The 16,408-nt window shown below is 40.6% G+C and overlaps 1 protein-coding gene across 4 annotated transcripts in view; it reads left to right on the top strand.

Moving 5' to 3' along the window:
* ephb2b (eph receptor B2b) overlaps positions 1-16,408 on the top strand; it is a 138,180-nt gene that overhangs the window by 116,870 nt on the left and 4,902 nt on the right. Inside the window, exons 6-14 of one of the 4 annotated variants that reach the window (XM_089009604.1) lie at positions 1,905-2,029; positions 3,479-3,641; positions 4,337-4,445; positions 4,915-4,979; positions 7,866-7,979; positions 8,073-8,320; positions 11,194-11,409; positions 12,439-12,588; positions 14,709-14,902. In XM_089009604.1, the coding sequence (XP_088865730.1) occupies positions 1,905-2,029; positions 3,479-3,641; positions 4,337-4,445; positions 4,915-4,979; positions 7,866-7,979; positions 8,073-8,320; positions 11,194-11,409; positions 12,439-12,588; positions 14,709-14,902 (1,384 nt within the window). Of the gene's footprint in view, positions 1-1,904; positions 2,030-3,478; positions 3,642-4,336; positions 4,446-4,911; positions 4,980-7,856; positions 7,980-8,072; positions 8,321-11,193; positions 11,410-12,438; positions 12,589-14,708; positions 14,903-16,408 lie in introns of all 4 variants that reach the window. The other 3 variants (XM_089009603.1, XM_089009601.1, XM_089009605.1) reach the window with 3 other exon arrangements.

Here is a 16,408-nt window from a genome sequence, read left to right as displayed (position 1 = left end):
TACCTATATACCGACCTACCTATCTACTGACCTACCTACCAACGTATCGATGTACCTACGGGATCTACCTACCTATCTACAGTAAAGTCTCGTTATATCGATATCGGATATATCGATAGTCCCGGTTATATCGATACTATTTCTATGCACACACGGAGAAAATTGCATGCAAACAGGGTCGGATATATCGATAGTCCCGGTTATATCGATATTTTTTCGGACTCCCTTGAATATTGATATAACGAGACTTTACTGTATGTACCTACTCTACCTAATCTATCTATCTATCTATCTATCTATCTATCTATCTATCTATCTATCTATCTATCTATCTATCTATCTATCTATCTAGATAACTAGCTAGTGGGATGGATGGATGGATGGATGGATGGATGGATGGATGGATGGATGGATGGATGCATAGATATATCCATACGTCTCAGCCTCCTTCACCATCACCATTCTGCAAGATGATGTGCAGAACTACTCTTTCTATCCGCGGCCTTGAGCCGCTTTGCTTAGTGGCCACTTTCCTTCTACACAAAGGCTGGAAATTGTAAGGCCCAAGAAAGCCAACATATGCAGCTGCACAGTCCATTATTATAGCCGCGAGAATAATGTGGTTGCTGTCGCTTTCTACTCAGTAGAACATATGTCCCAGAGACTTGGGTGGGGGGGGGGGCGGCGGTGGGGCAGCCACCATGTGCGATTGTGTGCGCACTCGTAGGGGGTAGTTGGTGAACAAGCCAAATGACGTGTATCTATAAATCTTTCCTGGCTGCGCTCCTGTTGTTGTGTCTCACACGTGCTTTTTAACTTGTGCCTCCCATGGCTTGACGCTGACCTGTGGCGCCCTGAACTAATCGTAATGGCCGTGGAAGGCGTTGACGTGATGGTCTTCGTTGCGTGCCGAGTGCACAGGACTGCAGGTCAATGGCCACACACGGTGAGGTAAACATCATTCCCAACTGGTGGAATACCTCCTTACTTGCAACCGCATCAACTACTTCGACAAGTAGTCAAGTTTGAGATGATTATTCTGTGCAAATTAAAAACATTGCAGTTCTGCTTAACTTTTTGCATCTGGTATGATTTGGGGATGATTTTACATGTAAGTGCCTCTGCACCATAGCATTTGAGATATTGTGACCCAACATTGGCAGGTAACAAGATTGACCAGGTTTTAAAAATGTATTCTCGATGTATGTTCAAGCACTCGAGCAGAGCTTGTCTCTAAACCAGTGGTTCTTGAGTTGGTCTGAGGGGTTCGGTGGCTCCTCTGCCGCAGAGGTCCACCCCTCAGTCTTGTCTGCAGTTAGTGGGCACAGTCATTGAAGGGTTCGGTGAATGAGCATATGAAACTGTTGGGGTTCGGTGAATCCAACAAGATTAAGAACCACTGATCTACTATTTCATAGTCAATTTTCCAAAGGTAAAACCTCTCCCTGTGAATTAGTCTCTCAAGAATGTCATCATTTTGGGTGAATATTTCTCCAAATGTCAGTCTAAATTTGAGACACCGTACGTGAATGTGTTGTCTTTGTGAGTTTTTGCTACTGTCATGTTGGCCTTCCTAACCTTTGAATAGAAGAGCCGCAATGTGTCTCCATGTAGAGACCGGCAATCTGAGTGGAGGGTGAAAGTTGACAATATTTCATTTTTAAGCATTAAACTCCTGCAACGACATTGCGACCTGTTATCGGGAGAGAGGACAATATGATGACCGCTTAATTCAATAATAATGTTTCCCAGTATCCATTTGTTTGTTGAGTCCATCAGTAGTGCACATAGAGTGGTGATTACTGCAATCAAGAAGCTACTTATGTCTGCAAATCAGTGCGGATGTATTACAAGTGTTTGGCTCAACAATGCTGTCAACTCTCTTCACTGTTGTCTTTCTGCAGCACCGTCTACAGTGTCCATCATGCACCAAGTGAGTCGGAGTGTAGACAGCATCACTCTCTCCTGGTCCCAGCCGGACCAGCCCAATGGAGTCATCCTGGACTATGAGCTGCAGTACTATGAAAAGGTACAGATTTATTTACTGCCCGCATTTGTCAACTTGTTTCACTGGGTAGCATATTCACTTTTAAAATAAGCAAGTGTTTACTGTTCTTCTTTACTGTATCTAACTTGAATTTAGCAGTCAGCCTAACTCCTCATGACAAAAATAAACTTCCAAAGCCCATATTTAATTAGCAAATTTCCAATATGAACGGAGTAAAATGACAAAACACAGAAGGAAAAGGGCGGTATTAGCAAATGCTAACCGAAGTGGACATTAGTATGACAGCATTGAAAAGCATGACAAGATAAAGCACACTCAACTAGCTGTAGCATCATCATCAAATTCCTCATCGAACAGAATCATTACGGACGGTGATAAAAAAAACGCTGATGGCTTGAGATGAAAATAATGACAAATGTGCATCCAAAGAAAATGAACAAAATGGCGATATGTTAAAGTCCTTGTGTGAAGTGGCCTTCAAAATAAGAGTACAGAGTCTAACATGAAATATAATAACTTACATAAGTTATGGGGGCAGAACAAAGTGCATCTTCAAATACAATAAAAGCATGAGCGCTTTGCACGGATAATGAAAAAAAGCTCATTAGCCTAGCTGATGATATATTGATCCAAAATATTGTTTTTAAATTAGCTTTTGCAAATAAAGCTGGAGTTCACCTTTAAATACGATGCTAGATGGAGCCAATACATATTTCAAAACATCCTGTCTAAAGTGGCCGACAAAATAAGAGCCTTAACAAGTGTCTTTCAAAATAAGAGTAGAAAAACATGAAATAATAATAATAATAATAATAATAATAATAATAATAATAATACTGCTGTGAAATATAAATTTCTTAACTGCGAGACTAATAAAGGCAAATCCAATCCAATCCAATTTTGAATGATGGTTTTGGGAAAGACAGAACTTTGCTTCCCAGTGGATCCGTGACTTTATGCTGCGTACAATTGTACAACTGAGTGTTCTCATGTCAACAGAACTAAATAAATGAAACCACACTGGGCTCTGCCATCCAATTGCCCATGAAAATTGTAAGCAAAACAAGGCTGCGCTTCCTGATTCTCAGCTTTTTAAAAATTGTGTTAAATGCATTCATTCTCAAAGGATCAGCCCTCGTATCGTAGTTCACTCACACGCGCAAACAACAAGCGTAGGCATACAAGATGGGGCTGTCAAAATGATCGTCTGGGGCCCCCCACTGTGGCCCACAAGTGCACACTGAGTGACGGCCGGACTGATCGGAAGCGGCTCAGACATGTCAGTATACTGCACGAGGTTGCTCTGATGGTCACAAGACCCACGTATGATAGCGTATGCACTCTGTAGCTTGATTTTTGAGTTGCAGCATTCCTAGTCCTCAACAGTGTCAGAGATGATGTTTTCCATAATTTATTATGTCATGTAAACATTAACGCTCATAAGAAATGGACACATTCTTTCCCATTTAGGACAAGTCGGAGTACAACGCCACTGTGGTGCGCAGCCAGACCAACACGGCGGTCATCCGAGGCCTCAAGTCGGGCAGCATCTATGTATTTCAGGTGCGAGCACGCACCGTCGCCGGCTTTGGACGATACAGCGGTAAACTGTACTTCCAGACCATGACAGAAGGTGAGCAGCCAAAAACACTTCTCACCATTAAATTCGATGCCGATGCCACCATTACACCACCCTCTGCAAGTATAAAAAAAGCAAGGGTCACTTGTTTTATTTATTTATTTATTTATTTATTTATTTATTTATTTATTATTTTTTTTTTATTCATTCGTTTGTTTTTGTATTTATTTATTTATTTATTTATTCATTAATTTGTTTTTGTGTTTATTTGGTTATTTGTTTGTTTGTTTATTCATGTATTTATTTATTTATTTATTTGGTATATATGTAATTTATTTGATGGAGATGAATATTTGAGTTATTCCATATGACGTGAGAAAATTACTAAATGTGTATTATTTTTTTTATTTTTTTTATTTATAGTAATAATAATAATAATAATAAAATTTAATGTATAAGCGCCTTTCAAAAGTATTTGTTTATTTTTATGTGATTATGTATTTGGTTTTTATATATTTTTAATGTATGTATTTTATTTTATTTTGAATAATGTATGACTTCTTCCACATGAAGTGAGAAAACGTATTTATTTTATTTATTTATTCATGCGAGTATTAAGGTGTTTATTTCTTTATATACGTATTTATATATATATATATATATATATATATATATATATTTAATGTAGACTATATATATATTATATTTGACTTCTTCCACATGAAGTGTGTTTTTGTTTTTTTTGGCAGCCGAATACAACAGCAGCATTCGCGAGAAGTTGCCCCTCATCATCGGCTCGGCTGCTGCAGGCCTCGTCTTCCTCATTGCTGTGGTTGTCATCGTCATCGTGTGCAATCGGTGAGCCCCTCGCACATTTATGTTTCATTCGTACTTTTTTTTATAAATTTCCAAACAGCAACAAGCTGATAAATCGGCACATAGCAGCGATGTATGTTTCGTGCCACCAATCAAAAATTCTAGAACAACTTCAAGCTGTTTATCACCACTGTCAGATGAAGCTGCTTGTTAAACTAAACAAAATGTCTTCTTTATGTATTTTTAATTTTACACATTTATTCTTTAGTAGATTGTCATTTCAGCGTCACGCTTGTACCCCTTTGTAGCTTAGCGGCTCACATTGAGTCCTTGAACAAAAAAAAAAAAAAGAAAAAGTACCCACTTGAGAGCCTGTCAAGTATCTCAACGTTTTGAAACTGTGAACGTGCTATTACGGGAGTGGGGGGGGGGGTGGTATATCCCCCCCCCCCTCCACCCCACTCCACTCGCTTTCCACCAGCACTAGAGTTCTTTGTCTCTCCCCCAGGAGGCGTGGCTTTGACAGGGCCGATTCCGAGTACACGGACAAGCTGCAGCACTACACAAGTGGCCACAGTGAGTAAAACCACCACTTTCCCCCCATTTTTTCCTCCATTTATCACTACACCCCTCTCCAACTTCTACAACAACTGTCACCATGACTACCGTCTCCATCACTGATCACACCTCTTGCGCACACACCTGTCTCCATGGTTACCGTGCCCCCACCAGGAGCCCCTACCACTACCCGGCTCTCCAGCGAGTAATCCCCCCCTATTGTGGGAGGAAGGGTTTAAGCAATGTCCTTATCGGTGTGCGTCGTTCATGTTTTCATCCTTTACTCGAGGAATTGTTATGAAAGTAGGTCAGCCCCTCACTCGTGTTATAGAGCCATTAGCGGGCTAATGCCGCGGAAGTCATTTTCCATTGATAAAATATTTAAAAGGTTCCATAAAGCCCCTTCGCCATGCAGCATACGGGGGTGAAAACGTGAATATAAATCAAAATTGCAGGCATGGAAGATATTCGAGCGTCTGCTTGATGAAAAACATTTATATGTATTTATTTTAAGATGAAATGTCTATGTAAGCTCTGTCATACAGGAGTGGTCCATCGATGGAAAGGTTTCTTCAGCCGTCATCTGTACTTCTTTGAAAGTGTCGGACGTTTCGCTCCTCCTCCGAAAAGCTTCGTCAGCGAACTAAAGTTGTGCCGACAAAGCTTTTCGCTGTCATTCACGAATTAATTCGGGAATTGAAAATATGACGTAGAGCGCCATTCCCGAATTTGTTCAATGAAGTTTTTTCTCGCCTGGATGCCGATAAAGCGCTGACCAGACCTCTTGAAATGTTTTTCACTGCCACAAGGGTGCGGAATTTCCCTGTTTGTTCTCGTTAGCACTTTGTTCCAGCTTCAGCTGTTGTTAAAGCGCTATATAAATCAATATGTATTGTATTGTATTTTTTGTGATGAAAGAAGAAAGTCTAAGGTTTCTTACAATGCATTGAATGATTATGTTGTCCTAAAACTTAATATTCTGTGGGTCCTGCAATTTGCGTGAAAATGACAAAAATCCTGGCCCCGCATCGTCTGGCAGTGAATGAGTTAGAAATGAACTTTGTTTTTTTTCTTCCAAAGTAAAAAGCAACTTTCATAAAATTAAAATTATTTTAAAATTACGACTCAAAAATCCCAATACCACTTTTTGGTTAAAAAAATGGAGGAAGATAAACATAGTCCTGTACCATGATTAAAAATGGACACTTCAAGGAAAACCGACACCTCCGAACAAGTTGCGTCCATAATTTGTAAAATCACTTCAAATGACTTCTACTGAGCGCATTTTACAAAGATTCCACCGCATATAGCTATATTTAACGTTTTAAGACTTGCAATGAATATTCAGGAAGTCTTGTTTTCGAGTTGATGACGATGCCTGATGTGACATCATGTCTGGAGCTCCCCTGACTGAGAAAGTGACACACAATGCATTTTGGGAACTTTTTTTCACCTGAAAACACTGTGTTGCACGCAAAATTAGAAGGAAAACTAAATCAATTATGCGATGGTGAATCGTGTGTCGCACCAAGACTACCAATTGCGGTATAACGCATAAAGACGGTGTTAGTTGACACAAATTCCCAGCAGACAAATCATCTCATTTCCAACGGAGCTTGGGCGCCATCTTGTGCATTTTCTGGGACACTACATTGGAGTCCTGACGGCTCGAATTGATGCGGGAGGACTTCTTTAATCGGTTGCAAACATTTATGCTTTCCTCTTCAGAACTATTTGCATCATATTCATAACTGGATGAGTAACAAAAAGCATCTTCTCCGAATCTAAAGCCATTGTTTTGATTCTAGAGCAAGGCAAGGCGTCCTGGCGTAACGTCACGAACAAGGGGGCGGGACCTTCTGAAACTCACCATTTCCGGGGTCATTTTGAAGTTGTTTTGGGACACTTTAAGTCATTTTTGTTGGTAATTTAAAACAGATTCTTATCTTAAAGACAGTGTATTGTCGGTGTTCAAATACCTGACATGTTTCGGAAGGCGGAAGTAGACGCCGACAATACACTGTCTTTAAGATAAGAATCTGTTTTAAATTAGATATCAAGTAGACAGGATGAACTTAATGCAAACATTTTTATTGGTGTTTTGCATTTGACTAAAAATATCGGCCTGCATGTTTTGGGTATTTTCGATGCTATAAAACGTTTTTCTGATGTCAGTTAGGAAACAAAAAAATGGTGTTGGTTGTCCTTTAAAGAGAGAAAAGATTGAAAGCCCAACTCGATTACCTCCATCAGACATGGTGAGCCTCTCATGACTCCAAAGTTGCTCAGGCACGAGCCCGCCATCCCCTCAAACAGCCCCCGGGCCTGACACGGAGGTTAGGTGTGAGGCAAATAATCGGATTTAAAACTTTGAGTCGGCGGCTGCTTAAAGGCCACCTTAAGCCAATTTACCTGGCAGCGGGGCTTAGGTGAGAGAGAGTTGAGCTGAGCTGAGCAAGCCTCTCAGCATGGGATAATGGCAAACGGGGGAGGTGACAAATATATATTTAGATTTCACCCCATGTCGCACGTTATTACCCGACAGGGGCCGTGTCCTTGCTAGCTAAACGAGTTATAGCCTTCAGTCTGCCAGTGGAGCATATCTGCCATAATTCAAATGACTCAAAAGCATAGCGAGATGTCCCTGTCGATTTTTTTTCTGGCTATCTAGCTGGCTCTCTAGCTGGCTAGCTATCAAGCTGGCTATCCAGTTCTCATGAAAAATGAAGTCATAAAATGCATCATGAATAAGTTGTTATTTTTGGGTGGGATTATCATTTTACACAATTTACATACACAATACACGCAGCAATTCACGATTCAAATCCATTTCCAATCATAATTTTTAATGTGCAGAAAACCAATACGTTAGTGTCTCTCTCCGTGTTTGCCAAGTGACTCCAGGAATGAAGATCTATATTGATCCGTTCACATATGAGGACCCCAATGAGGCCGTGCGGGAGTTTGCCAAGGAAATTGATATATCCTGTGTGAAGATTGAGCAAGTCATTGGTGCAGGTAATGGGAAGTGACATTCAAAATAAATTAATAAGTCAAATCACTCTCCACCGTTGGTCGTCATGGTCCAAACATGTCATCTCACCCATGCAGGCGAGTTCGGCGAGGTGTGCAGCGGCAATTTGAAGCTACCTGGTAAACGGGAAATGTTTGTGGCCATCAAAACGCTGAAGACAGGCTACACGGAGAAGCAACGGAGGGATTTTCTCAGTGAGGCCAGCATCATGGGTCAATTCGACCATCCAAATGTCATCCGGCTGGAGGGCGTGGTCACCAAGAGCAGTCCAGTGATGATCGTCACCGAGTTCATGGAGAATGGATCTCTGGATTCCTTTCTGAGGGTGAGAATTGAGCCATTTTTCATGATATTGGGGCTGAAATCTACCAAGTGACCTTATGCTCGCGCGTCCAACCCAAAAGGCAAAAGTAATTTGTTTACATTTTTTATGTCACATTTCTGTTATCGGTGGTAATGTCCATCAGTTTTCTAGACGGTTTCAAGCCATAGCAGAGGTCTGATGGTGTCCGGTAAACACCTTCGCCACGTTTGTCAAAAAGGATCACATTTTGTAATTTATACATCACATTGACTACACATACGACATTTTCTTTTTAAATAACTAGATGTAATGCCGTAATGAATGTGAGCAACAAAAAATATCGATTGGAAGGGTAGTCATTGAGTACTGCATAATAATAATAATATATTTCATTTATACGCGCCTTTCAAAACTCTCAAGGTCACTTTACAGTCACAGGATACATTTTTCTGTGGGTAAGCAGTGGCAGCCACACGCGCCAGCATTCACTCAACACGAAAGTAACTCAAACAGACAGAAAGCTAGCTCACTAGCTAATAGATAGCTAATAGCTAGCGAGATAGATAGCCAGATAGATAGAAAATAGGGAGCGAGCTAGCGAGTTTGAGAGATAGCCAGCTAGATAGCAAATAGAGAGCTTATGTTGATATAATTATCTTATTGTGATTTTTTTTATGAAACGGTTTTGCACATTTACAGTATACAGTTGACATTCTTATTTTGCTATGGTTAGAATATCATGTTTTCTGTCCTTTCACGCCTCCCACCCCCACCCCATCTCCTTTCAAATTGCTGCTGTGGACTGCAAATTTCCCCATTGTGGGACAAATAAAGTTTTCTGATTCTGATTCTGATACTCCATATCAGAGGTGTTCACACTTTTCCAGCATACGAGCTACTTATACAAACAACCAAGTCAAAATGATCTACTCACTACAAAAATGCAAAACATAATTATTTTCAAATGTATTAATGATTCTTTGTATGTACAATGTATGTTGATGTACCTTGCATAACTGAATAAGCAAATATTGCACAACACACATAACTACATATACATAACATAATAAATAACAAATTTAAAGCAGATTATTTACTTACAGTGTATTGTAAGTGTTCAAATACCTGATACTACCATACACTGTCTGTAAGTAAAGAATCTGCTTGAAATTAGATATCAAGTAGACAGGATGAACTTAATACAACGAATAATAACCCCAACCCCATCCCTCTTCAATTGCTGCTGTGGACTGCAAATTTCCCCATTGCGGGACGAATAAAGGTATTCTGATTCTGATTCTGATAAATAACTATTAACATATTTTGTAATTACCTGAGTTTACTTTGATGACTTGCACTGAATTGAATCAGCCAGGTTTGCATAGTCCGGACAGTAGCTGCTGACAGCCAGCCTCAAGCACATTTCCAAATGTTCATTTTAGCGTTTTACGCTTGTTGGTGGATTATGCGATGGTAATTCAAGAAGTCTGGGAACGCATCATGCCTGTACTTGGCAATACGCATTTTGAAAAAAGACATCATGAAGAAAAAGTCCACCTCCCATTCCGTATGAAAGTAATATGTTTTTGCCTTCTTGGTCCAGCTTTCTCACTCATTTTGATCACCATGTTTTAGCATGGTTTTAAAATCTGAGGTAATTCGCTGACTAGCTTGTAAATTTTGCTGCGCCTAGCCCCGTTGTTTACGCATGCGTTGTCATCTGAATGGTTGCTCTGTATGTCAATCAAGTGACGGGACGTTTGATAGGCTGACGAATGCTTTTTTGACTGTCACGCTGCGATCGACCAGTACTACCTCCGCGATCGACCAGTAGATCGCGATCGACGTAATGAGCACCCCTGCTCCATATTTGATACTGTGTTTTAATTTTATTTTGATTTTTTTTAAATGAATTTATCTATGTTCATATGAACACGGATGTATTATCTTGTCTATAAGGCGCACTGGAGTATAAGGCGCACCCCCAATAAATGGTGCCTTTTCCAACTTTCCATATATAAGGCGCCCCGGAGTATAAGGCGCATCTTCGATGAATGAAAAAGGTTTTCCAAATATAATTTATAACTATACATATAAACGTTTTCCAAATATATTGCATACTGCATTATAAGGCACTATAGTAGAGGCTGGGCTTCTTCTACAGGGGGAAACTGAGTCGATGGCTGCTGATAGTAGTTGTGAGACCTGTTGTGGCTCAATATGATTTTACATATAAGGCGCACCTGCGTATAAGATGACCCTGCGCCATCTTTTGAATAAAATCAAGGCTTTTGGGTGCGCCTAATACACCGGAAAATAGGCAAGAAGATTTCAGAGGATCGCACTCACGAGGGAGGGACAGTGGGTGTCCATATTAGCAGTCTACGCCAGTGCTCCAGTAGCCTACTTGTCTTTCACGCTTTGCTGCTTGTTTAGCCTCTCCCCCACGCTTCTCACGTCAAGTCCAAAGCTCCTCGTGCCGGCGATTAAGCGTCATACATTATGCATGGGATGCACCCTCATAATTACACATTGCGGGCCACACTTGGTGTGGACGTTTTTTGTCATCATCTGAAGTAAAACGTACCTGCCTGTTTTCCTTCAATACAGACTGAATGACGTCAGAGAAGACACAAAATGGTGGTATTGCTTTGCGTATGACATGTCCGTCCGTCCATTCATCCATCCTTCCACCCTTGGGTGGAGGGGGGTGTGCTGTGGTGCCTATTTTTAATTGTATTTTTTTATTGCCTATATTAAAGTAACCTTTATGTTTAAAGTTTTATGGATTTGGTTTCTGATTAAGATAAATGGTCAATAATAATAATAATAATAATAATAATAATAATTGTATATATAATTATCTATTTTTACGTTCTATGTTCTATTTCCAGCAAAACGATGGCCAGTTCACTGTGATCCAGCTGGTGGGAATGCTGCGAGGCATAGCCTCGGGTATGAAGTACCTGGCTGACATGAACTATGTGCACCGGGACCTGGCCGCCCGCAACATCCTGGTCAACAGCAACCTGGTGTGCAAGGTGTCCGACTTTGGCCTGTCGCGGTTCCTGGAAGACGACACGTCCGACCCCACCTACACCAGCGCTCTGGTGAGATCACCCCCCCCCCACCACTGGGTTTTGTTCTTTCATGCTTTGGTGCCGATAAAGCGCTGGCAGCATTTCCATTTTTTTCCATGTTAGCGCTTTGTTCCAGCTTCAGCTCTTGTTAAAGCACTACATAAACCAATATGTATGTATTGCATTATATTTTGGACAGCCACCCTCATTTCAAGCTCATATAACTCCAGACCGATATCATTTAGGAAGAAACTCTTTTTTTTCGGATGAAAGAAGAGAGTCTAAGGTTTCTAACTATGCATTGAATGTTTATGTAGTCCTAAAACTCAATATTCTGTAGGTCCCAGAATTCAAGTGACAATGACAAAAACCCTGGCACTGCAGTAGACACATTTTTGCACATGTCTGTCAGTCAATGAGTTAATGAATAACTGGTTTTCAAATCTGTAGGCAAGAATAATGACTGTATTGTGGTTTACATCTGACAATTTTACATTTTAGTTCAAGCTTTAACAAGCATCATGGCACTTGACATGCTTGATTTGCTTTCGCGGGCCAAATAAAATGATGTGGCGGAACAGATTTGGCCCCTGGGCCTTCACTTTGACACCTGTGATCTAAGAAGTAAGTATGGCGAACAAAGAAATAATGAAAACCACATTGGTGGAAGTAATTAGAGTGGAAGTATAATTGTATGGGAGTCCGGACAGAGCCTTGGGGCACTCCACAGCTGGAAGATGTTTTTAAAATTGTTTTTCATCAGCGTTTCTGCACGTCTTTCAACATGTCATTTTCTTTGATATTTCCAATTTCCACTCATGCTATTCTTCCTCTTATTCCTCTTGCTGAGTTTTATTATATATTTATATCTATATCTATATCTATATCTGGATGGATGGATGGATGGATGGATGGATGGATAGATAGACAGATAGATAGATTTTTTTACCTGTTTTTCTACCAGATGTTTAAGTGCAACCACCTCCTGGTTTAAATTACAGTCCGTGCTAATGTTGTTGGGTGTAATCTGTGTTTTGTTTTTTTGTTTTTTACTTGCAGGGGGGGAAGATCCCGATCCGATGGACTGCGCCCGAAGCTATCCAGTACAGGAAGTTCACCTCCGCCAGCGACGTGTGGAGCTACGGGATCGTCATGTGGGAAGTCATGTCGTACGGAGAGAGGCCCTACTGGGACATGACCAATCAAGATGTGCGTAACTGAACTGAACTCACCTACGGGCATCGTGGCGCCCGCTCCCGCAAACATATTTAATATCCAGAGGTGCGGCCTGTCATTGCTCCAAAGAGCAGTGTGTGTTTCATGTGATAATTTCTTCCAGCTGCCGCACAGATATAATCAGATCATTTAAAAATGCCCTGTAGACAATTTGTGCTCTCTACCAGAGCCTCAATTTCTCTCTCTGGGTAGTGGTGGGAAGAGATCAAATTATAGAGGAGCGAAGGTTGGCGGTTAGACAATGAGAATAGTTTGAAATTGAAAACCAGAACGCTAATGTGCTCAGAGAGGACCTCCACTGTTATCTTATTAACAGACTCCGATAGCGACGGTGCTCCTTATCTGGATGTCTTCTGAATGAGATCAATCTGACTTTGACTTCTTTAATGGGCCCCTGTAATGAACTGGGATGAGACTGTGAATTTCCTGGTTGCTCCGATCGGTTAACCAAGCCCCACCTTTAGTGTGGCGCAGTCAACCGAGCAGGGAATCAATTACCGAGTGACGCTTTTGAAGCTAATGGCAATGTCACCATTTTAAGCACAGGACAGTCTAGATCGGGGGTTGGGAACCTATGGTTCGCGAGCCTTATGTTTTTTTTTTTGATGATTGCATCTGGCTCGCCAATAAAACTAAATATATATTCTCGCTTTTTCGCTGTTCATTTTATGTTTGGGCAGTATTTAGCGAAAAACGCAATTTTGATTGGATGATACTGACCTAGGTAGGCTGAAAGCGCAATTTTGATTGGATGATCCTGACCTAGGTTGGCTGAAAGCGCAATTTGGATTGGATGATACTGACCTCGATTGGCTGAAAGCGCAATTTTCATTGGATGACACTGACCTCGATTGGCTGAAAGCGCAATTTCGATTGGATGATACTGACCTGGGGTGGATGAAAGCGCAATTTTCATTGGATAATACTGACCTAGGTTGGCTGAAACTGTAATTTTGATTGGATGATACTGACCTCAGTTGGCTGTTGATGTTCAAAGAGCAATTTTGATTGGATGAAACTGACCTGGGTTGGCTGAAAGCGCAATTTTCATTGGATGATACTGACCTCGATTGGCTGAAAGCGCAATTTAGATTGGATGACACTGACCTAGGTTGGCTGAAAGCGCAATTTTGATTGGATGATACTGACCTGGGGTGGCTGAAAGCGCAATTTTCATTGGATAATACTGACCTAGGTTGGCTGAAACTGTAATTTTGATTGGATGATTCTGACCTCAGTTGGCTGTTGATGTTCAAAGAGCAATTTTGATTGGATGATACTGACCTGGGTTGGCTGAAAGCAAAATTTTGATTGGATGATACTGACCTAGGTGGCCGTTGATGTCGAAACAGGTAAACGCCCCCTTTTAAATAAGCCTGACGAGTAAAAAAAAAAAAAGACGAGTATCGTGCACTTCAGGTTGAATGGACCACCCTTTGTGGAGAGAAAAGGTTCTGCCGTGATTCTAATCTGCAATGAAACAATACCATGAATGAAACAGTTGAATATCAGTGGTACTCTGACAAGCCCCATGCTAACGTTAGCATCAATATACTTCTGTGAGAGACAACAGAAAGCTAGCGTGCAAGCTAATGAGCAGTGTGCAGGCTAGCTAGCAACAACTCCATCCATGGAACCGGCAAGTTGACTTTCATTCTGATCGTTTGGCTGGATTTTTTTTACCAATCATGAGGAACGGAAAACTATTCATATTAATACATATTATCACAAAAAATAACACATTCTGACATTTTGCTGAAATGGCACCGACATTCCTCCCAATCAAAAACGGTGCTGCTATATTCATGCTCGCGAAAAGCCGCATCCGCTCAGCACAGTCTCCTCCTTGATGAATGTCGTGGCCCAAAAAATGCTGAAGAACAATCTGTATCCCTTTCACATGACGCAAATCAACACAAAGTGACAAAAGAAAAGACAAAAACAACAACAAAAATGCAAGGCTCGTGAGAGCAATTGCTGACGGCTGCCTACACGGGCGCCATCTTGGATGTGGATGTCAAGATGCTTCATCATGAATCAACAAAAAAATTTAAACTTTGCATTCTGTGTGTCTTAACACCTCCTCCCTTCAGGTCATCAACGCCATTGAGCAGGACTACCGGCTGCCGCCCCCTATGGACTGTCCCAGCGCCCTACACCAGCTGATGCTGGACTGCTGGCAGAAGGACCGCAACAACCGGCCTAAATTCAGTCAGATTGTCAACAATTTGGACAAGATGATTCGGAATCCCAATACTTTGAAGGCTATGACCCCGTTATCCTCAGGGTGAGTCTGACTCCTTGAAAAATTGGGTGTTTCAAGCATGAGGGTTTGTTTGTTCGATTATTTGGCCAATTCATTCATATATAACAAAGTTGTTAATAATAATAATAATAATAATAATAATAATAATAATACATTTCATTTATATGCGCCTTTCAAAACTCTCAAGGTCACTTTACAATCACAGAAAACGTTTTTCTGTGGGTGAGCATTCACTCAACCCGGAATAACTCAAATAGTTAGAAAGCTAGATAGATAGAGAAATCTGATTAGTTTTGCCATTTTTTTTCTCCTTGTGAAGCGAACAAATACTGAATGACAAAGGATTACAAAACAGTCAACAACAGTCAACCTTTATTTGCTATTAGCTATTTAGCTGGCTAGCTATCTATTAGCGAGCTAGGTAGCCAGCTAAATAGCTAATAGATAGCTAGCTAAATTTAGCTATCTATTAGCCATCTATTAGCTAGCTAGCTAGCCAGCTAAATAGCTAATAGATAGATAGCTAGATAACTAGCAAGCCAGCTAGATAGCCAATAGAAAATAGATAGCAAATAAAGGTGGAAAAGTTGACTGTTTTGTAATCCTTTGTCATTCAGTATTTGTAGTGAACGCTGACGCGAATGGCTGCCAATCCCGTGCCTGTAAAGTGTGCTTGAGAGTTTTGAAAGGCGCTTAGAAATGAAATGTATTATTATTATTATTATTATTATTATTATTATTATTATTTCACAAGGAGAAAAATTGGCAAAACTCATCTGATTTCTCTTCCCGCACAATTACAATGTTTTTTTTTTGGGGGGAGGGCAGGTAATATTGGGCAATTAAATCACCCAGTCAATTAATTGCCAAGGACTTAGTTAATTTTGTAAATCTATTGCCTTTAACTCATTCACTGCCGTACATGTGCAAAAATGTGTCCACTACTCATGTGGACACGTGCTGTTCGCAAGGACTCTTGATCTTTAGAGTACAGGAAGTGCTTGTATATGGTGCTTATTTATCTTTGTGAGCCTAATTTGATTACATTGTATTTTTTGCAGTTTTTCAATTTTTTTTTAGATCATGGAAAAAAAAACTATGATTTCGACATGTGTGTTTTACACTCAGGATGAGCTGAATAAAAGTCTGTCTGAAAGGTACTACTGATCTATAAAACAGTGTTGGTTTTCGAACGGACTCCTTCAAGTCTTTCCAACAAACAGCAAATGAAAATCCAGGATTGAGGCAATTGTGCACATCCCAAACATTCCTAATTTTCCACAGATGTCCGGTAGAAAGTCCCCCCGCCTCAAAAAAAAAAAAAAAAAAAAAAAAAAAAAAAAAAGCTCAGCACTTCATTTGGAAAATCCATTTTAAAGGGAAATGAATTTGGACAACACAGTTGATGAACAAGGCCTGCGGGATTGTCCTCGGGCCGTGAGAACATGATGCAACCAGTGACTCCATTGGTACCCAGGTGGTCCGCAGAGCGACTGCGATGCAAAGCACCATTACATTTCCGTCATC

The sequence above is a fragment of the Hippocampus bargibanti genome, linkage group LG12, assembly GCF_051943395.1.
Source record: "Hippocampus bargibanti isolate YZ-2025 linkage group LG12, ASM5194339v1, whole genome shotgun sequence".
Classification (NCBI taxonomy): domain Eukaryota; kingdom Metazoa; phylum Chordata; class Actinopteri; order Syngnathiformes; family Syngnathidae; genus Hippocampus; species Hippocampus bargibanti.
This window is presented reverse-complemented; position numbering and strand designations above follow the sequence as displayed.